Source organism: Sycon ciliatum, chromosome 7, assembly GCF_964019385.1.
Source record: "Sycon ciliatum chromosome 7, ocSycCili1.1, whole genome shotgun sequence".
Classification (NCBI taxonomy): Eukaryota; Metazoa; Porifera; class Calcarea; order Leucosolenida; family Sycettidae; genus Sycon; species Sycon ciliatum.
The window spans coordinates 1,743,778-1,767,526 of NC_088649.1; the positions used below are offsets into that span (position 1 = coordinate 1,743,778).

Here is a 23,749-nt window from a genome sequence, read left to right on the forward strand (position 1 = left end):
GAAGGAAACTGGCATGTTGAAGTTTGCTCTGAGGCCAGACTCAATCGAACTGAGCCACTCCTTTGTGTTGGCCCATTGCCTCCAAGTTGCCCAATTTTTCGATTCAAATCAGAGGTGGCTTCGGAAAGGTTTTAGAGTGCACGTCAAATTCACTCTGAGTTCTGAAATAGGTAATTGCTATCGCTCCACGATGGCCAGTACAGAGTAACAATAAGCCTTGTGTGTGCTTCCATTAGTTTTCATTGGTAAAAGGTGCTTTATTGGCGAGAGGCGAGCCGCTGTTTACCTGCGACGAGAAGTTGATTTTTCGAAAGACGTAAAACTCAAGTCGCAGTGCGAAGCAACACGTCAAAAACTCACCTGCTTGGTATGGCGCTTCTGGTCATCGCAGAGCCATGACATTTTGGCTCAGAGTAAAACACATCGTAGTCTCACTGGGACATATGTTTTCTAATCAAAATACCAAGAGAGAAAGTGACTATTGAGTCCGTTCCGATTTGCGACATATCTCCTATTTGAAACCGTCTCCTCTACTGTATGATGATTGTGTCTGTGGGCAAGCCATGACGATTGACCACGCTCTCACCTGCCCGTCGGGGGGATACCATATGCACGGCACGATCACGATGAGATTCGTGACATTTTGGCGGACAGTACAGTATACAGGTACTTGTAGTATCGCGGTGAGGTCCTTCCAGACGTTGAGGTGGAACCACTGTTGTTTCCGTTCGAGGGTTAAACTCTGCCTTACCGCACTGATAATCGCTCCCCGGAGGCTCGCCTGGACATTCCGGCGCAGGGTTTCTGGACGCGGCAGCAGGATGCCTTTTTTGATGTCCGGGTTACACACCCGAAGGCAACCCTGCAGTTGCGTACAGACGTCCTGCGTCAGCTCAAGACCCACGAGCAGGCGAAGAAGAAGCAGTATTGCGCTCGGGTAAGCAGTGTTGAGGGAGGGTCTTTTACATCATAAGTGTTTTCTACAACGGGCATGTGTGGCCCTGAAGCATCCCTGTTTATGAAGAATTTGGTAGCTATCATTACTGGAGACTAAGGTGTAGTAGAGTCACTGTGTCTGCTTCGTTGGGCAACCACATGTATCGGACGGTCCCGGGCATCGTACAGAAATAGGGCCTTTATACATGTGAATACATGTAGCTGTCGTTCTTTGCCAGTACGGTAAATTTAAATCGGTACTGGATAACAGTATGACAGTGTACGGTAATGTCTGTCTGTGCTCTTTTACCTCTTTTTTTTCTTTTTTAGCATTTAAATTGGTTGATAAATATGGTGGTAAAGACACACCTGGCAATATGGCGGTAAACACACGCCTGCCCACACATGCTCTCTAGGCCGCAAAGGAACAGAGCTCTCCTTCTCACCACCACCACCATCAGTTCGCGCCTGGCGCCTCGTCGATGCATGGTTGGCGGTATCCGACATAGCAGGCTGGTACATGTACATCAAGTAGCACATGGCGCATAGAAGATGACACAGCAACGACATAACATACATGTACAAGTAGCTCGATTGCGATGTACATGACTTTGTACATGTACATGTACGGTTCGTCCCCGCTGGACTTTTTTTATTTTTTTATTTTTACTATTGACACAGCCCTACTGGAATACAGGTGGAGAACAAAAAGAAACGAGGAAAAGGACAAAACATAGGGGATGTAGGGACGACGTGCTGATGAGTGATGTGCTGGGAGCAACTCAACCGACCAGAGGTCTCGGCGTCAGCGTTGCAACTAGGCATCGAAAAATGTGTGTGCGTGGGGGGGGGGGGGGGGGTTGCACAAGAACTACTGCAAAACAAACAGAAGCTAGAGAATACCACAAAATAATAACTTGGTGCGAAATAATGAGAAGAAAATAATGACGCCCAAAAGCGCTAAACTCATCAGGCAATCTTCTTCTTGGATGTCTTCATACGGAGCTTGACTCGGGCATTTTTTATTGATTTTTGTATTTCAAAATACATGTAGAATAATAATACTTACAGTAATTTCAATTTATTTCATGATACATACATTGATACATACATGTACATAATATACAGCATTGTGCAATTCGTGTTTCCCGTACAAGAGGCTTTTGTACTGATCGGAGATCTACGCCGAACTTAGCGGAGGTATTAACATTTTTAATTTTTTTTTACTAAGTACACAACCTACTCGTCAGAAGGGGATAACTTAACATGTTCTAAATCAAATCAAGGCGCTCAGGTAGACTTTCTGCTACAAAAAGCTAAAGCTGGATAGAATACAGACTCATCAACACAACTACTGACCACACAGTCATCATGACTAGACGTGTAGATCTACGATGCCCGGGCACGGAGCTCCAGCGTGAATGATGCACCCGGTGCGCTAGTTTGTTGTTCAGTAGTAGTACTAGTAGTACTGTACACTGTTACTACAATGTAGTTTGTACCGAGTTCCTGTGCCTAGCGCGCCTGTGCCTAGTGCATGCAGTACCACCAGTACCAGTGCCAGTGGCAGTGGTGGTGGCTTCACACAGACAGTAGTGCTAGTAGTAGTACATGCTGTGTAGTACAGGTGAAATCCTGATAATTCGAACCTCAAAATGCCAGGAAAAAACTTCTAATTATCCGGACATTCTAATTATCCAAACATGAACCCACAACTCAATGTGTATGTCAAAATGCTCTTATGGTCACGCAGAGTTGCGCTATGGACCTGAGACACAAATTTTACGGACACTGAACTGACCGGCACAGACCATGCAGACTGCTCATGCAAACTGGACTGACCAGTACAGTGTACAGTGAACTTCGAATTACACTTTGCTAACTTCGAATTATCAGCACAAATCCCACACATTTTCTGTGTAAGTGGAATCTGTGGGACTTCTAATTAAAGGGGAAGTTAAGGCAAAAATCAAAATTTCACCAGTTGTAGTCTTCGGGGTGCTGAGTCGAATGGTCTCGGTCCGAGAAAGCTGAGACGCTCCCTTCCTACTTGAATCCCAATCGAACTCGCGCACTTCCACCGAAACTGGGTGACTGCGCCCTACTAGATGGGGATTTGTATGCAAAATGTCACTAAAAGCGCTATTTCGTTCTTATAAAAGCACGGATGACCGCGATTGGCCCATGTGTTGTAGTCTTTTGGACGCTGAGTCGACTGGTTTTGGTCCGAAAAGGCTGCGATGCAGCGTTCCTCCTTTATTCCCAATCGAACATGGTTGAAGAAGCCGTCACGTGCTCCTGGGTGCCCAAATCACCTGGTCACCACGCCAGCAGGCGACAACTTTCACACCAAGGTTCAACTCGAGTGACAGGACCGCACCCAAAAAAGGTCAAAACAGGCTGTAAGTTGTACCCTGCAGGCACGGTGACCAGGTGACTGGTGTACGCAGGAGCACGTGACCGCTTGTTCAACCATGTTCGATTGGGAATTAGGGGCGAACGCTGCATCGCAGCCTTTTCGGACCAAAACCAGTCGACTCAGCGTCCAAAAGACTCCAACATATGGGCCAATCGCGGTCAACCGTGCTTTTATAAGAACGAAATGGCGCTTTTAGTGACATTTTGCATACAAATCCCCATCTCGTAGGGCGCAGTCACCCAGTTTCGGTGGAAGTGCGCGAGTTCGATTGGGATTCAAGTAGGAAGGGAGCGTCTCAGCTTTCTCGGACCAAGACCATTCGACTCAGCACCCCGAAGACTACAACTGGTGAAATTTGGATTTTTGCCTTAACTTCCCCTTTAATCGGACATGTCCAGTTCGAGGTTCGAATTATCAGAAATATTTATGTGGGAATCGTATTGATAGAAATCGGTCCTGGAAAAACTTCTAATTAAGCGGTATGTTCGGTTTAAGCCATAGTCGAATTATCAGGATTCCACCTGTAGTCAGTGTAGACGTGTAGTGGCAGTGCTAGTACAAGTACTACAACTACAAGTACTACAACTACAAGACAGTACAAGACCAATCTATTTGCGCACAGTGCCAATGTGCACAGCAATCACAAGCATGCGCTGCACGCGGTCACTGCCACAAAGCGCCAGTCTGCCCTGCAAGACAGACTCGTGACTCAGCCCAAGTAGCCCCGCACTAGCCTGACAAGGTAACAACACTCAACGCTGACAACAGTTCAGTGTATGTAGACCCGCGCAGAGCTAGACTAGACTGGAGTGCCCCTCCGTTGACGGTCGGTGCGTCGACCACGTCTAGTTTGGGATCACACCTTCACTAGTAGTAGTACTGACTTGCTCGATGCTCACGCGCCAAAGCCTGGCGCAGGCTTATCAAAAAAGACAAAATGAAGAGTGGAAGCTTGCAGGCTGACCAGTTCATATTTTCTTGGCTGTGGTCGAATCAGGATTCTACTTTCCATTTCCGCTAGTTCGTCCGAAATCGTGAACCAGCTGAAGTGTTACCTAGAGCGAACTATTATTCACAAAATCAGTATTAGTGACTAGTGACTATTACTTGTGAAGGGCGTTAGACTATGAGCATGGGTATGGCAATGGATGAGGAGGCCATGTGCCATGTTGCTAACAACCCTGAAAGTAGCGTCTCCACAGTCGCTAGGTCTAGCGATAATTCGTGCGTTCGCAATACACAGCATTGTGAAAGAGCAGGTATCTCGGAGCAAGAAGCACACTCCAGGGCGGATATCGGCACGCACGGAGCAGTTGCTACCAGTGTAAGTAGTGGTCTTGTTGGGAGCAGTACAGAATCCTTCAGTGATCCATATGACCAGATGATGTTTGGACGACATTCCCCCGGCGGCTCTAGTATTACAAGCTTCGGTAGTACGCGCAGTACGGATCCACTTCGTCCGCCATCACCGGATTTCTCACATCTCAGCGACGACGAACGGAGGTGTATTCTACGAGTATTGCGAAGGCAGCAGGACGAAGAACGGCAAAATGTCAGGTAAGCCATTATTAGCTGTATTCGAAAATAATTACTTTTGCTTTGTCTCATGCAGCGAATGCCGCTGAGCAGTGAAGTGGAACAATGGTAATTTGGATGATGTTATCGGCATGTTTCCCTGCGTATAATGGGGCAGCGTTGTGAGTGCTGTTGTTACTGGTAAGGCTGGCCCGTACATGATGGCTAGGGCCTGGGGAGTAGATTGAGAAGAAACAACATCAAGAACAAAGTAGTCGTAAGGACATGTAGGTCGTGTTGTATGCAGTGCTCAGTTTCCGGTGTCTTTGCTTGTCGTTCACTTTGGCGTACTTCAATCTCCGGACGACATAACCTTGCGCGACAGTTTGCCACTGGCTGTGGTTCAATACCATGAATAGTACGCCACTACAAAAATATGAAATAACTGTAAAATGTTCCGTTTGCCACTGACACTGTGCACTGTGGTGTACTGTCCACTGTGCACTGTGCACAGTGGACTGTGGTGTACTGTGGTGTACTAGGCCACTACATATACATGTACAGTATAGTACTTCGGGCCACAAAGTATTTTATTCATAATACATACTGTCATATACATGATACATAATACATATACATGGTTGTATTACTGTACAATGTTGTCATACCCAGCACACTAGTACCAGTCCTAAAAACAAAAGGCTAAAGTCAAGACTATTGAAGTCTATCGCCAGTCATGATTGTTGGAGGTAATGTATGGTGAAAGCGGTATGACAGTTACTTGTACATACTAACATAGGCATTGTTGTACGTTGGAGTTTGTGTCTGTTTGCCTACTACGTACTGTCATGGATTGAGCCAGTGCCAGTGCACATGTCCGTCACTGTTGACGTTGTGTCTGCCCCACACCCACACTACTATTAGTACCAAGAGTATAAACCTATTTTTCTCTCCGTACTTTAATAATTGTACCTGTATATCAGAGCTGCGGTTTTACTGGATCACTGGATCTGGGCGGAAGTAGATGATCAATGATGGCTGTTGTTTTTGAAGGGGTGGTGACGGGTGTGAGGCAGAGGCAGTGGTATTGGCGGGTGTGTAAGCAGTGCATGGCAATGACTGCACTGGGTGTGTGTGTGTCCTATTGACTATATGGATGTTAGTAATGGAATTGGCTGCACTAACGATATTATTGCGAGTACTAGTACTAGCAGCTCAACGTATAGTCTGTAAGATTGTATTGTGCTGCTAGCATGGAATACTGTCCAGTAATGCAATAATTATTACTAATGCCAGTGATGGAACAAAAGACAATGAATAGGGGGGCTACGGCTTGAACTGGGGAATGCATGGCTTCATGCAAAAACTGGATCCACTTGGATCCATACAAGTACGGGATTCACTTTGATCCAGTTATTGTATGAATACAAATAAAAACTGGATGCAGAAGTAGTTGGCATTGTCATAGCTCCCCCCCCCCCCCCCCCCCCCCCCCCCCGCTGGCTCTGACCTTGCAGTTTCCTCCCTTTTACAAACACATGACTGTAGTACACTGCCTTTTACAAACACTAGTACATGTACATGTACTATGTAGTACTATGTAGTACTATGTAGTACTATGTAGTACTACATAGTACTACATAGACTATACTACATAGTACTATGTAGTACTATGTAGTACTATGTAGTACTATGTAGTACTACATAGTACTACATAGTACTACATAGTACTATGTAGTACTATGTAGTACTATGTAGTACATGACTGTAGTACAATCATGTAAAATGTACACTGTAATGTTGATATTGGCCAGAACAAAATGTAAATAAAAATCTCTTTTTTATCAGCAGTGTCAGTATGAAACCTGACACCACCTGTGACTATGTACAAAGGACCATACATGTTTAGAGCACGTGTACATAGATATTCCCTATGTGAAACACAAACTATTTGAAACTATGTGAGTAGAGGGTGATGAACTGGATCAGAACGACAAGAATGTGTGCCTGTCATTTTGACGTAGTTTTGGTAGAGGAATTCTTGTTGGAAGGTGATCAGGCAGCTAGGGTGTGTGCAATGAGAACTACGGTGGGGTTTAGTAACGGTGTTAGTTAGTGAAGCCACGGACTTAGAATGTGTACATGTGTAATGTGTGTGTACATGTGTAATGTCTGCATGACGTACATGTACACGCACCTGTCTGTCTCTGTGTTACAAAAGAAGTATAAAGCCTTGAAGGTGTGTATTTGACTAGACTCCTTGTACTGTAACAGGAGTCGTAAAGTTACTACTTACAGGTGACTACATGTCACGAAGTTTTTGTTTCCGGAGGAAGTAGTAGAATACTGAAGTCCAGCACGTCCCCCAGCTCTCCGCCACATGTACATACTCACTAAACTACCGTAAAGCGTTGGGAAGGGGGGGGGGGGTGGGAGAGAAGAAGCACAATTTCATACTGATATCCATTCGTTTTGTTCAGGACAGGACCGGGGTAAGTTCAGTGTGGCTACGATCAACTAGTGTATTTCAGTCTCCCCTGTATGGTGAGTTTAGCAATAATTACATGCAGTCTCTGCTGTATGGTGAGTTTAGCAATAATTACATGCAGTCTCTGCTGTATGGTGAGTTTAGCAATAATTACATGCAGTCTCTGCTGTATGGTGAGTTTAGCAATAATTACATGCAGTCTCTGCTGTATGGTGAGTTTAGCAATAATTACATGCAGTCTCTGCTGTATGGTGAGTTTAGCAATAATTACATGCAGTCTCTGCTGTATGGTGAGTTTAGCAATAATTACATGCAGTCTCCCCTGTATGGTGAGTTTAGCAATAATTACATGCACATGAACAGTGGACAGGTTTAATGTGTCCATCGTTGTTGAGTATGAGTGACTTTGACACTCTAGAGGTATCCACTTTCGTCTACAAGTAGCCACACTTCCACTGGGCAGAGAACTGTGGATCTCTGAAACCATTGGAATCCAGATGAACAGTGTATACATGTAATTATGTGTATACTCAATCTGCCGACAGAACTCATCTTTTGTGGACTCATCAGCGCAGCGCAGAGAAAATGAGGCCGAATATGTGTATAGTATATGTGGGGGGGGGGGGGGGGGGAGGGGTAGAGATCTTAGAATATGCTGTGGATGTGGTGGTGGGTGTTTGCACCTGTTCATCAGTCTAACCAGCTCAAGTAGTGAAGTACTTGATATCTGTCCTTCCATCAACTCCACACTCCTACTAGTAGTACTAGGTGGAAGGTCCAGCTGTACTTAGCAATCATGGACAACTGAGCAGTACCACTGAGTACTAGTATTAAGTATACAATGTACTTCTCCACTGTTGCAGTAATTAGTATTAGGTACGGCCGCCAGTGCACCTAACTAACTACGTAGGAAGTTATTAGCATATTCCAACATCTTACTATGCCATCCAGTCCAGCTAAAGTGTGGTCAAGAGCTGCTACTAAACTGGAGATCACACACTGGAGATTTACATATTTTGTCCCCCTGGGTTGGTGTGTAGGGTCATCTCCCTGATACACAATCATATTACCGCCACATTGCTGTGACATGGACTAGAAGGCTCAGGGGGGTGTGTAGAAACCTGGTGGGGAGGGGGTGCACCCGGGATGCACATGAACAGTCGGTGCCAAGGAACCGCCTAGCTCCTAGTCAGTGTAAACCTTTTTACGACTTGCATGCGCCGTGATTGCATACTGTCCACCTCCAAAAAATCAACGTCCGTACATACTTTGCCTTCATTCTTGTCAAGAACGCTGGTTTCGGTGACCGTTGCTCCGAATCACGTTCCAAGAGGAATGGGGACGCACAGTATGGTATCATAACGATAACCCTTTGGGATCTAACAATATTATACATATAGGTCGCCATTTCAGGCGTTTGGCTTGCAGAGAACAATCGCAAAGAGATCCGTTTATGTAGTGCTCCGCGATCAGCCTTTGCAATTTCGCATTTTCGATCATTGTTGCTTAGTTTCGCTGATCATTTTGTGTATTGTATTGTATTTTATTATTTTACTTGGGCATTCCCAACAGTCTTCTTACAGGGTGCCCAAGATAAATGAATTTGTTAAGTGACCATAGCGAAGATGTGACTTTATTCCAGTGGATCCCTATGTTCTGCAAGAGACGGTGAGCACATTGAGAAAGGAGCAGACAGTAGCCCGAGCGCCCCCATCTGAATCCAGCCCTGAACCTATGCTGATAGGCTGGTCACCGACTCTCCCTAGTTACTACTACTACACTAGTAAAAATTCTACAAAGACTACAAGTATACTCTCCAGACACACATACACACACACACACACACACACACACACACACACACACACACACACACACAAGGTCTTGTGGAATTCCTCTCCCACCTTGTGTGTGAGGGGGAACGCACTGGAGATAGTTGAGTGCGTATCTGTCAACGCGGTCTTGGAACTGAGACTCTGGCCCACTCTCAGAGATCATTCTGTGATGTTTACTACTTACGCAACGGACGTTGGTAGAGTAGAACAATGAATGTGTGGAATGTTAGCTGACATCCACCGCTAAGTGCCTCTGCGTTGGTGTGTGTGTGTGTGTGTGTGTGTGTGTCAACGTGTCCATAAGTGTGTATGAACGTGTGTGCGAGTCAACGTGTCCTTGTATGTATGTGTGTGTCTTTTTCCGGAATCCGTTCAAGTTCCTGAAGCTTGTGTGTGCCATTTCGCATTTGGGGAGAATTGAAAATCGTCGCAAAATGTCCATTTTCAAAACAATAGGGCAAGCTATTCACATCTCTGTGCAGGCTAGGTCCAGCCTACATCCCTGAGCCTAATTCCATGATAGATGCAGGCTAGTTGCAGGCTAGGTCCAGACTAAGACTCTAGACTAGGTGCAGGCAGGGTCCTGTTTGGGTTCAGGCGGAGGGCCTGGGCAAGGTGCAGGCGGAGGGCCTGGGCAAGGTCCAGGCGGAGGGCCTGGGCAAGGTCCAGGCGGAGGGCCTGGGCAAGGTCCAGGCGGAGGGCCTGGGCAAGGTCCAGGCGGAGGGCCTGGGCAAGGTCCAGGCTAGGACACAGCTAGATGCAGGCTACAGTACTTTTGGGCTAGGTAGGACACGGGAAGATCCAGGAAAATAATTGGTGGAGATGGCACTAGCCCTCTGCCAATTACACATGGGCATAGTACAGGGAAATTCCCTTTTCAAACCTACCAGCATGACAACGGAAGCCACGTCAACAACAGCTTGTGTGTAGACTGACTTCTGTCCCTTCTGGCATGCACTTGCTTGTGGCTACTAATCCTTTAGCTTAGGAACAAGTTAGGTAAAACATGCTAACAGCTTACAGCTTAGGTGTAAGGTCCATCCTTCTCGGCCCTCTGGAACAAGAGGTGACATCACTACGCAGTTCTCAGTGCCAGCTGTTGAGTATCAGGTGTTTATCTGTCACAATAAGCAAATACACACGTGCACACATGTGTACAAACACATAAGTTCACACCCAGCCATGTGCACACACATTCACACACACACAGACGGACACACACACACAGGCGCACACACACACACACACACACACACACACAGGCACACACACACACACACACACACAGGCACTCACACACACACACACACACACACACACACACACACACACACACACACACACACACACACACACACACACACACACACACACACACATACACACACAGGCACACACACACACACACACACGTACACACACGTACATACAAACACACACATCATGAAGCAAGTGAATAAATAATAAATATTGAATACATTAAAAACTACAACTGGCAATTACCACTAAGTGGTAACAGAATTAGACATGAAGCACCCGGAAACCTAAGCTCTTTTCCCAGAGGATGCTGGCCAGCCTGCAGGATGAAGTGCTCAGTTAGCTAGTGGTTCAGTTTGCCAGGTGCTCAGTTTGCCAGTAGTTCAGTTAGCCAGGGGTTCAGTTAGCCAGGGGTTCAGTTAGCCAGGGGTTCAGTTCGCCAGAATGCTGGTGATGGCGGGTGGTGGTGTTGGTGATGTGCAAGTGGAATGGGTCAACCCAGTGCATTGTGGTAAACTGAAGTCAACTGAAGTGACTTTGACGGCCAGTTGTACTACGATGTCCTCGTTCTGTCTGTCAATGTTATGTTAGTCCAGGAAGTGTTGTCCAGGTTCCAGGTAGGGATGTCCAGGTAGGGATGTTAGTCCAGGTAGGGATGTTAGTCCAGGTAGGGATGTTAGTCCAGGTAGGGATGTTAGTACAATCAAACACACTGAACTTCTCCACTCCGTATAGTAACTTCTCCACTCCGCATAGTAACTTCTCCACTCCGCATAGTAACTTCTCCACTCCGTATAGTAACTTCTCCACTCCGTATAGTAACTTCTCCACTCCGTATAGTAACTTCTCCACTCCGTATAGTATTCAGTAAGGATCAGAGTCCAGTCAAGGGCTATTGCAAATCAATCCAAGCACTAATACTCCACTCGGCATAGTACTTGGGAAGGGAGTTTCCAGGCCTGTCGCAAAAGAAACGTGCAGATAGTTGTTTGTAGCTAAACACTTCATCATACTCTTAGTGACACCTAGGTGTCCTGGCCGAACACTTTGACCAGTAAGGTAAAGTTTGCACGTCCGCGTTACCACCGGCTATATAATTGCGTTGAGAAACACACCCAGCTTAGGAAGTTTCGCATGTGCCAGGCCACCACCATGCCCGTGATACCCTTAGGGACCAGTAAGGTATGTGCTATTAGTAGTATGCTGACAGTTACTCACACACGTTGTTGTTTGGTCTGAAATCGTGCTGGTTACCAGCTGGACTGACCTGGATGTGACATGACTATTGCAAAATCACCAGAGGACCTTTAACATGCTTCCGGATATGTTGATAGCCTACATGAGATGGTGGGAATGTGAGAGAATCCGCTATTGAATACGGGCACTGAGGAAAGAAAATCTATTTGCAATGTTTGCCTAAGGGAAGTAATGGCAGTTCAACCCACAGTATGTATAGTACTACTATCTAGTATCTACATATAACTACTATCCGTCTTGTACTGCTACCAGTCTTGTCATGTGACAGTTCACGGTACTGGGAACTCAATGTGCCAAGATGATGATTATGCGTTTCGTGTATCAGCACCGAGCCAACCCACTTTTAGCACCAATCTAACCCATCATTACTATCAAGCTAACCCACTTTTAGCATCAAGCCAACCCACCATGAGCCCCAAGCCACCCCTCCATTAGCATGGCTGAAAACAGCCAATAAAGCTCCCTGCCAAAACATGGTAATAATTATCTGTAATCCCAACCGTGGATTGCCATCCTCGTGATCAATGAAGTGTTCACTCAGAACTATGCCTGATTTCCACCACATACAGCTGTACCAAAACTGCCAATTGTGCAACAGGGTGTTTTGCATGCCTGCGCAGGCTGCCATACAATCGTGTGTCACTTATCCGGCGGCGTTCAGTCATCTGGCATGCGGGGTTTCCCCCAACAGCGTGCTGCCAGCTAACGGTTTCCAGTGGGTTCCCTCTACACCGTTTTAGTACACCCTGAACATTGGTTTCGGGGGGGGGGGGGGGGGGGAAACATGTCATTGCCTTCGGGGTCGGGAAACATGTGGCATGGCAAGAGTGTACCTGAGGTAACTTGTTTGGCCTCTCACTAGACTGGGACGTGATGTGTTTCCCGTACGCGAAATGAAGTATGAATCCGTTAGAAGCGTTGTTGATCTGCTTTTGCCTACTCGATATACATTCATCTATATGTGTGTTTTGAATGCATATTTGTGTGTTCATATTGGTGTGTCTTGTGTGTACTTGTATCTGTGTGTGGATATGTGTGTGCACATCGGTGTGTGGATATGTGTGTGTACATCGGTGTGTGCACATCGGTGTGTGCACATCGGTGTGTGTACATCGGTATGTGTACATCGGTGTGTGTACATCGGTGTGTGTACATCGGTGTGTGTACATCGGTGTGTGTACATCGGTGTGTGCATATCTGTGTGTGCACATCGGTATGTCTTGCTTGCATGTTGTAGATACATCCGAGGTCGGCTCCGTGACTTGGCTCTGACAATGTCCATGCAAGTTGGTCCCCATGGCAACCAAGTCTGTAACGACTGCACGCAGAAAGTTCTCAGAGAGTGTACCAGTAAGTGAGAGTGTTAACTGCACATTACTTCACTGCACATTACTTCACTGCACATTACTTCACTGCACATTACTTCACCTGTCCACAAGTCGTTAATGAAAACAATTCACGGCTCGAGTGAGAATTAGTGAGACCGAGTTGTCCGCATGTACAGGAAGGCTACCACCCTCAAGGATCCAGGCGCAGATATGCTTAGTTTATGAAATGTGTTGAATGGACGCTTGGCTGGAGGGGAGCAAACTAACACACGGAGCCCAGAAGCCATAATTATAGTTTTGACTAGGCCGTTTGTACCATTACATTTCAAGTTAAATACAATGGTAGACTTGCTTACCGTGGCATTGATCACCATTGTGTTCGACTTGAAAAGTTACGTAATGGTATGAAAGGCCTAGTTGAGACTACAATGTATATGGCTTCTGTGCTTCGTGTGTTTGTTTATTAACATTTATAGATGTCTCACAACATTTGCTGTACCGAATATCTGCACTGCCATCTGGTATGTGGTATGTGGTATGTGGTATGTGGTGTGTGGTATGTGGTGTGTGGTATGTGGTATGTGTGTAGGTGTAGTGAAGCATGGATTCCCAAATACTCATCTTTCTTGTTTATTGTAGACTACAGTGACTGGGACAGGCTGGGGCACGCCGGGGCAGGGTTGGGCGGGCTGAGCGAGGCTGGGGCAGGGTGTGTAAGGAGAGGGGGCATCAATGCACCTCACGCATGACCTTACCAAGTGTTGTGAAAGGTATCATCTGGCATTATTGATTGTCACGGAACAAAAAAGTTCATTCATGACCCTTACCCCCCCCCCCCCCTCCCCTCCCCCGAGCAGACACACTTTGACTCTGCAGCTAGAATGGATAGACACACTTTTACTCTGCAGCTAGAATGGATTGACTCTGCAGCTAGAATGGATTGACCCATCAGCACACCGAGAAGGGAAATTATAATTTCATCACTGTGACTCAGATTTCCATGCATAAGCCATCATCAGAAAGTACCCTATGTACCAATTCAAAGAAGTAACTACGACTCGCATTCTACAACTTAGCACTATATTATTGTAACATGGAAAAATGCAGGCACAAGTTATATGATCGAGTCGACCCACTAAACCAGATGTTACATTTTCCATGTTATAGTATTTCCTTAGGCTCGCCATCTGAGTTTGTAACGCAATATAGCCTGCAGGGCCAGTACAATCATGCCTATTGTCACTGCCTTCATTTCTAGTTCTCTCTGTCTCTCCCTCCCTGTCTCTCTGCCTCTGTTTCTCTCTCTCTCTCTCTCCCTCCCTGTCTCTCCCTCCCTGTCTCTCTCTCTCTCTGTCTCTCTCTCTGTGTCTCTCTCTGTGTCTCTCTCTCTCTCTCTCTCTCTCTCTCTCTCTCGCCCTCTCTCTCTCCCTGTCTCTGTCTCTCCCTGTCTCTCTCTCTCTCTCTCTCTCTCTCTCTCTCTCTCTCTCTCTCTCTCTCTCTCTCTCTCTCCTCTCTCTTTCTACAGAATGGACATCAAACCCCAGCAGTCTAGCCCACACAGGTCACAATTGTGAGTTGCGCCAGCATCACATGGCAATGTCTGGCACATGGTACACAGGTGCTCCAGTCACAGCTGCCAGTTCTGCTAATGCAGGGTGTAGCAATGCTGATGCTGCTACTTCGAGAGACACCGGACGGGGCAGTCCTGCTGATGATAGCCTGTCGTCATACCTATTGCTCAAAGCTACGACGTACACCACAGGTGACCGCTATCTAGCGAGCAACACCACTAACACATCACTACCCCCTGCTCCCCATTCTACCAGCAACAGTTTGTATGCAGATGATCCAAAACAGACATTGCCTGATAACTCCACGGCTGGAGATTCCGCACATCATTCTGGAGAGGGTGAACCCACCCTGCCCCTGGGTGATAGGACTCCCGGAGAGCCGTTACCCACATCACAGAGTACCCACCTCACCGCCCCAAGCCCAGAATTAGCCACGTATGGGCTGAACAGCCCACGATGCTCTTTTGACTCCGGGATATCATCCTTAGACTCTTCACAAACCTCGTCCATCTTGAAGAAAACCATTGCAAACATGCCACCGATACACGCTAGTCCCCAGCCACCACAGCGTAGAGTTAGCTTCTCCCTTGCGCTGGAGCAGGTGCAGACGTTTAGCCCGACTGACAGTGTGGATCTGAATATGATAGAGGTTGTGGACGCGATTGGAATGCACGACACCAACCAAGTAAGTGCTGCTCTGTTGTGGTGCATACGATTTCTAATTTTTATCTTTAACATGAACCACGAACCAGTGACGTTTCCTAAGAACTCTCCAACTCCAGTGCAGCGTTTCTTTCCACCTGTCTCTTTGTTGGGGTGCATACGATAGCAAACAAAGTTTCAACATGATCACACAAACACAGTAGCACAGGTAAACTGAACAAGTAGTGTGCTTCATGTGGACACACTCCGGGCCAGCTACATCCGTACAACAACAGTCTTCTGCCAAGTTTGACAAATGTAACTGTCGTAGACTAGTAAGACGTTTTGGGCCTTTCTTTTAAATTTGAAGTAAAGACTGGTGGACGTATTGTCCGGCAACATTGAATTTAATGTATGCCCATCTTCTCCTTGTGTATTCTGCTCTGGATTGCTTTGCGATCTGTTTAAAGTATTTTGCTAGCAGAAGCATTTCGTATTTGCAATGAAACGAGTGTAAGACAAATCCAACTCCGAGAAGCTGACAAATAAAGACGCATGCACTTTTCTAGAAACGAGAATCTTTACAGGGCTACTAGCAAACCTCCAGCCCAGATGCCCAACGAGCATTCAAGTTGTCCACGCCTTTGGAGCTACCTCTGCACCTTGACCATTTAAGGTGCTCTTGCAGATGTGGACAACGCAGTCTGATATGTTGGGTGTCACATGAGCCGTGAAATTCTCTTATTTTCCTTTAACTTGTGCTCATTTTGGTTACTTCTGATGATGACATTGCAGTAAAAGTGTGAATGGTAGAGTTAATCTTCTGTCCACAAAATCCCGCAAAGGGCGGTTCTGCCACCTACATTAACACTTACACTAATACAGTTTGTAACGTTAGATATTGTTCAATGGTGTTCTGGGTGTTTTTGTCTTGCCTGTTTGTTTTGTATCATTTGTAGAGCGTACTCGATTCTCCACTCGCCTCAAGTACATCATCCCAGCCATCACCACAAGACGACGACAACCGCATAGCAGATCTGCTGCCCGCTTCTATGGCTGGTGGCCTAGCTCAAACGCTGAGCACTGCAGAGCGTGCAAGTACCACTGATTCTCCGCACGGCTTCGATTCGAAAAGTACTATTATTACAACTGGTGAGTCAAATGTTTACGACACAGTAAGATAAGTGATTGTTACTTTAAGCACTGCTCATCAACCATGTTGAGTCAAGGTCGCCGATTGGTCTACGAGAATGAATCGACTGCATGACCCACTCAGAGTCAGTACTCCATAGCGCTCTGTGCACTGTAGGATCCGCTCAGAGTTAGTATTCCATAGCATTCTGTGCACTGAATACCAGTACACACATAGTAAGGGTTTGAGCGCCGTGGGTATCACATGTTATACCGGTTCTGATTCATAACCAGCTACAAGGAAAAGCCTATTCAGATGCCGTCCATGTGTAGCCTCATACGAACGGAATTTCCTCATTTTGTTCTATTTGTTATGTTCAAACATCAAAGCTGCTTCTTCTGTCTTATCTTCATCATTTGTGAGAACTAGACCTGGTCTAGTGAGAAGGCATTCTACTGCCTCTAATTCTGGTGAAGTAAAATAAAGTAACAACAACAACAAATCTTCCTCTTTGGCCCATGCATGTTCAACCAACAATCGTCCTTGCATCCTGTGTTCTATTTACACCTGGCACATACTCAATCCACAGCAAGCCATGCTCAGGATCACCATGACAACAACCATCGGCAGTGTGTAGGTCAGCTGTGCATCAACGTCATGCACAGCTGTCTCCTTGACAACCAGGTCAGCTATCATGTCCAGGTCGTCAAGGGAAAGTCATTCGTTGTGGATCCCGACTCGCGTTCAAACTCTCCGACAACAGAGACTACTACCTCGTCGTCGTCATTGTCATCATCGTCTTCGGGCAAGAAAGCCCATCCTTTACGAACACTGAGCAGAGCATCCAGCTGTGATTCCATAGCAACTGTATCCACGACTACCACCGCTCAGAGTCACTTTATTGTCCAATGTCATATGGTGTGTCACGGCAGCAGCAGTGGCAACAGCAAGCTACACAAGGGAAAACCCCTCCGCACCATGACAACCAAGCAGGTGGCTCAAACTCCCATATCACATGATCCAGTGTTCAATGAGCAGCTGGCTATCATCATGAAACAAACCGATGTCACTGACAAAGCTACACTGACGGTAAGAGGTTGAAAATTACCACTTGCTGAAATCAAAGCGTTTAATTCCACTTGGGAGCTCTTGTGCATGCGTGTTATCTGTGGGAAAGGTGTGTGCATGGGGGGGGGGGGGGGGGGGGGGTACGTGCATGCAAGTGAGTGCATACCGTAGTGTCGCGTATAAAAGCATGACCTGTATACAGGTCCTCCCTCGTTATAACGAGTCCGGTTAGTACCTAAACCCCGTTAGTAAATAGAAATCTGAAATCCCCTGGCGAAACGTGGTCTATACAACTGTTTACAGGTCCGGTTACAACATAATTCATTAGTACATAAAATTCGTTATAACGACCCTTTCCCAGGTCCCTGGAGTGCCAACCCCTCAGTATAAGATAATTGATCATGCAGGACCAAGACCAAAACACATAGGATAAAGCAGAACGGCACAACGTATTATATCTATGTATTCGTAGATATGTACGATCTTTTTCGTCCAAGGAAGAGCTATGTTGGAGATTTTCAATCATCTTATAACGAGTTGAAGCGTCGCTCATTTATATTGTATCGAGGGTAGCCCAGGCAAATGCGAATTACTGCCTATTTCATCTTTAGATGCAAGTCCTGTTACAAGATAAGTCTCTTTACAAGATAACTATTTTGATGACCCAGAGATTATCTACTAACGAGGGAGGACCTGTAGAAGCATGACCAGTATAGAAGCATGACTCGAGTAGAAGCCGATTTTTGAAGCGCGTCGTGACACAGAAGCATGGTTTGAATAGAAGCCGCTCCCTGCAAAGTACACGTGCACGTACGTGCGTGGCAGTATGTACTGCACAGTGCGGACTGATGATGTTGACGTAGAAGCATGTTTCGAATAGAAGCATAACTTGAATAAAAGCATGGTTTGAACCCCGGCTTATACGGCCGTAGGTACCTGCTTTTATACGCGACATTACGGTATGTGTTTGTTTAGAAGTGCAGTACACTGCTCTATCGTAAGCGGTATGGTGTCACATGTCACAACCATAACTATGGTCTGGCACATCGCTGCCATTGCCTAGTATGTCCACTACTGTCTCAGTATCTGTGTGTCTCGACATTGGATATCACAGGGGAAACCCCTTCAGCCATGTGACCACTGTTTTCTCTCTTGCCTCATGTGACATCATGATTACGTCATCACAGTCATTGGTCTAAACTGATGTGGATGATGTCACTCCTGTGTTTACGCCCTGCCAATCCAGATCAGCATACTGGAACGTCGCCATGTGGGGTTACTACGGCGACAGGTCACCAGAGAGTTTGGAACAGCAGAGGTGATGATGTCATCGAGTACACGCCAGGAGGGCAAGGTGACCAGGTACGTCGTTGATGTTCTGCAGAATAGCATCACCACCAACAGCACTAGTGGTACCGGCACTAGTAGTAGAGGCCGCAGCAGCAGCCCCAGCACTACCAGCAGCAGAAGTCAAAAGACAAGGTTGCTTGGTGCTAAACCATTCAAGAAATCACCACACCTTGCACCCTCTGCATCGTCCGCACCAGCACCTCCAGCGTCGCAATCACCTCTAACTCTCCCGCATCACAATCATGGTGCAGAAACACACTCACTGACCACACGTCGGATGTCATTGCCCGCGTACAATGGCCATCAACAAATGCAGGATAAACGCCGCAGTGCATCTTTCTCCGTTGGCGTGGCAAACCCAATGGCAGCTCAGTAGGTTAACGTGATCCCCAGCTGAGTCTGGCAACAATAGTATAGCAAGATTTTTTCTTTTCTTTTCTTTTCGACTTCTTTTTTTCTTTTTCTTGCTATAAGAAACCCTGCTATCACCATGCAAAGTGGCCATTGCCTGTCCCAGCCATGTATCATTGTATTGTTTGGAATACATGTAAAACTAAGACTGAGGCTAAACTGTGAATATCGAAGGTGGTCTGTCTCGTCCATACCACACTGTACATGCTCTGGCTGTATGGCCAGTTGTCATACCAACATCACTGTCTATACACTGGCTGTATGGCCAGTGTTGCCAGTGTTTGCAATGCAAGCGTTCAACATTGTGCAAGTCCGCAGTAGTGAATAGTGTTGCATCACTTGTATACCTAGATAACGGCATTACACCCTGCAGCCTATTCACCCTTTGCTTTTCAGTATTGTTCTATGACGTATTGGAACATGAATAATACTTGCAGCGAACTACTGTATGACATCATCTGGCTTAACGTTATGAGTCATAATAATTACTCTATGACATCATCTGTCTAATGCATGATAATAATAATAATAATCCTTAGTGCATCACATCATCCTACTAACTGTTTTTGGATAATGACAGATAACTTTGTTCCCCTCTCTGCTACACTCTATGTTTGGACAGTAAGAAAGAGATTGCAGTATTTTAAGATAATGTTTTATCCAATATGGCATTTTTCTTTTGTGCGAGCTGGCTCAGATATCACACTCAACAGAATCCTTTTTCCTTTTTCCTTTTTCCTTGTCCATCTTGTCCATCTTGTCCATCTTGTCCATCTTGTCATGCAGCTGCCTTATTGTGTGGCGTTTGCCAAACCATATTGTCCAGGTCACTGGGAGCTTGATCAGATGCCTGGCTGAGAAATGCTACAAGCTATTATCCAGTAAATATCTGTAGCTGATCCAATACCCGTAGCTGATCCAGTGCCCGTGACTGATTTAATCCCCATAGCTGATACAATACCCGTAGCTGATTCAATACCCATAGCTGATAGCTGATTCAATATCCGTAGGTGATTCAATACCCATAGCTGATTCAATACCCGTAGCTGATTCAATACCCATAGCTGATTCAATACCCATAGCTGATTCAATACCCATAGCTGATTCAATACCCATAGCTGATTCAATACCCGTAGCTGATTCAATATCCATAGCTGATTCAATACCCATAGCTGATTCAATACCCATAGCTGATTCAATACCCATGACACTATACTGATTCATTACTCATACTCACAGCAGGGTTCTAGCCTGGTAAAAATAGTAGTGGGGAAGGGGGAGGAGGGAGCAGCGGAAACAGTTACCCGCAACCCCTTGTTCCGTTTCCTAAAAGTGTCTTGCTGTGCCAAATGCAACGCTCTGGTGCGAACCCCCGACTTCACCCCACACAAATGTGACATTGCGAACTCTCTATTAGTGACTAGACACTGCATTTTCGTTGAATGGCATGAAAAGACACAAAAGTCGACAAATGAGTAGGGAGCGCTCAATCAGAGTAGGGTTGCGCTGTGCCAACCCCCCCCCCCCCCCTTGGCTAGAACCCTGCACAGCCAATTCAGTACCCATAGCTGATCCAGTACCCGTTGATGATTCAATACCCATAGCTGATCCAGTATCCATAGCTGATCCAGTATCCATAGCTGATCCAGTATCCATAGCTGATCCAGTAAACATGCTACCGGATCAGCTACATGTACATGCTACCGGATCAGCTAAATGCATCGGATGCATGTAGCTGATCCGGTACCCGTAGGTGATCCAGTGCCCATAGCTGATCCGGTACCCGTAGCTGATCCGGTACCCATAGCTGATTCAATACCCGTAGCTGATCCAGTGTCCATAGCTGATCCGGTACCCATAGCTGATCCAGTACCCATAGCTGATCCGTTACCCATAGCTGATTCAATACCCGTAGCTGATCCAGTACCCATAGCTGATCCAGTACCCATAGCTGATCCAGTACCCATAGCTGATCCAGTACCCATAGCTGATCCAATACTGCAGGGGTGTAGGCAGGGGGTGCTTTGGGTGCCAAAGCACCCCCTCAACAATTTCGATCTTTTTCGAAGCTGGTTCGAGAGAGACGCGGCATGATACGCGGACCGCTGATCACATGTGCAACTCTGCACAATGATCGTACACTGTAGCAGTCCCTGATCACAGTAGGTATTGTACTACAGTCGTCCCTCTCTAATCCGGCACTTTATAATCCAGCACCCTCGATAAACCAGCACAATTTTCAGTAGCCAAAATGTCCTCTTCATGCACATTGCAGCAGTAAATCAGATTTGTTAATCCAGCACCCTCCCTAATCCAGCAGATTTTCGTGGCACAAATGGTGCCGGATTATAGAGGGACCACTGTACTACCTGGTTCAGACCTAACCTTACAATGTATCTGAAAGTGAAACCAATCCACATGCAGTTGACTATTTTGTCTCTTGATTGGCCATTTTGCAATGACACCTTTAGCCAAGGGAACTCCGCTTCGTACCTGTCGTTGCGCAGTGTCACCTCAGGCCTCAGCAGGCTCAGCACACGATTTGTATCGCACTCCAAATGAATCATAAAAACACGCTATGGGTAGAAGTAGCAATACCGTCTATGAAAAACACACGTCAGACATACTAGTGGCAGTTTATTTCCGTAGCTATGCAGAAGACGTTACTTCAGTAACGTCTGGCGCTAGCCAGGGTCCACACAGCTTTAATTTGGTATTTATTTGTTTGTTTGTTTGTTTGTGTGCTTGTGTCACGCCTGGAGCTATCCGTATCTGTCCCGTATCTGTGACTACAAAGGCTCTACAGGATTGTACATAACAGCTGGCCACAATATTTGCTGGCTCCCGTATCTGTCCCGTACCGTACCATCAAACACAGCTGGCCACAATATTCGTCGTATTATGTATACGACTCCCTGATGTAGAGGGAGATTTGGAAAGAAATAGGGAGACGAGGAGGAAATGAAATTAGAATGGACGTTAGTTGCCGAATAGGTGATAGGATGCGTCAGCAAAAACATACTTTGGAAGAGAGATCCCGTCGTCTCCAAAATAAGCGTGAACGGGCGATTCAGCGCCGGTCACAGGGAACGTCGGAAGAGAGATCCCATCGACTCCAGAATGCCCGTGATCGGCAGAGTCAGCGGCCGGTCCCAGGAAATGTCAGGATAGACATCCCGTCGACTCCAAAATAAGCGTGAACGGGCGATTCAGCGCCGGTCACAGGAAACGTCGGAAGAGAGATCCCATCGACTCCAGAACGCCCGTGATCGGCAGAGTCAGCGTCGGTCCCAGGAAACGTAGACAGGATAGACAGGATGCGTATTACAGGAGACCCAAGTTGCTGAAGACCAGTAGTCATTGCTGATAATGTGCAGAAAAACTAAATCTGCAGCCTCTTTTGCCATCGGACAGGATACGTATTTTAGGAGACTGTAAAGTTATGTAATGTGCTCCACAGGCAACCATGCATTCGGCCGTCAGCAGCAGTTAAGTACAAGCACACTATCAAGGTAAGGACATTATTTTTGTATTATTGTATTGTATCGCATTGTATGGAATATAATTTTACCTCATTGGCTCAACAGGTCAATGTTTTACTACAAAAAGGCCAGAAAATCCGATTACTGTATTATGTATTAAAATCAACTAATTTTCGCTGGCGATTTAATTTCGCTGATTTTGCCGCTTGGTACTAACCGGCCAAAATAAATCGCAGGCCAAAGTTTGTCATAGAGGCAAATGATGCATGATTGAGCAATGGATGCATGTGAGAGCGAAAATACCGATCGATTCCTTTTTGAAAACTCCAATCGTCCAAAGTTTAATGACGGCGAAAAGTTTCGTTTCGAGATCGGCCAAAGTTTCTCATCGGCCAAAATTTGTTGATTTACAGTATAAGGAGATAAAAAGAAAAGAAGGAGCAAACCAAAAGTGGATGAAATTAGAGAAAAATAACAATCCGCAATAAATTCTGCAAATACTTTTGCCTAACTCATATTCAAACTGATTGAAACGTTTTTGCAATACAATGATGTGGCCAATCAACGGAAAAAAAAACATTTCCATCAGTTCTAATAACATGTACGATGAGCTAGGCAAAAAAGCATAAAAGCATAGCGTAGGGCCCTGAGCTTCCAAGCTCTCTCGTTCGTGTTATTATTATTATTAGACACAATCTCATAGCATGTGACAAGCATAGCTAGTGCAGGGACAGAATCCCCTGAGACAAGGGCGTTGAGCCAGCCACGGCAATAGTAAGCTAGGAAAACAAAGCAAATATGAATTAAAGCAGAAAATGAATGGAAAATTACAAAGAAAAACGATTAACGGAAGTGAGCACTATCAAAATTCGTGCATCACCCAGGTATTCGAGAATGTTCTTCGATGATAATTATTGCGTCTAGTTCAGTTGTGATAGTAGATCTTTAAACTGACCAATAGAAGAACAAGTTTTCAGACCGTATGGTAATGATAACCAATGAGAGTAGCCGGAAAACAAAGGGGACTTTAGATACTGGGCTGACTTAACAAGAGGCAG

The 23,749-nt window shown here is 45.9% G+C and overlaps 1 protein-coding gene across 1 annotated transcript; it reads left to right on the forward strand.

The window, feature by feature from the left end:
- Positions 1–4,146: 4,146 nt before the first annotated feature.
- LOC135820701 (serine-rich adhesin for platelets-like) lies at positions 4,147–20,027 on the forward strand. The gene is made up of 6 exons (XM_065333706.1): positions 4,147–4,912; positions 12,945–13,057; positions 14,561–15,291; positions 16,208–16,400; positions 16,970–17,469; positions 18,695–20,027. Exons 1-6 carry the CDS (start codon positions 4,482–4,484, stop codon positions 19,172–19,174), a joined length of 2,448 nt encoding a protein of 815 aa, XP_065189778.1. The 5' UTR covers positions 4,147–4,481; the 3' UTR covers positions 19,175–20,027.
- The last annotated feature ends 3,722 nt before the right edge of the window (positions 20,028–23,749 follow it).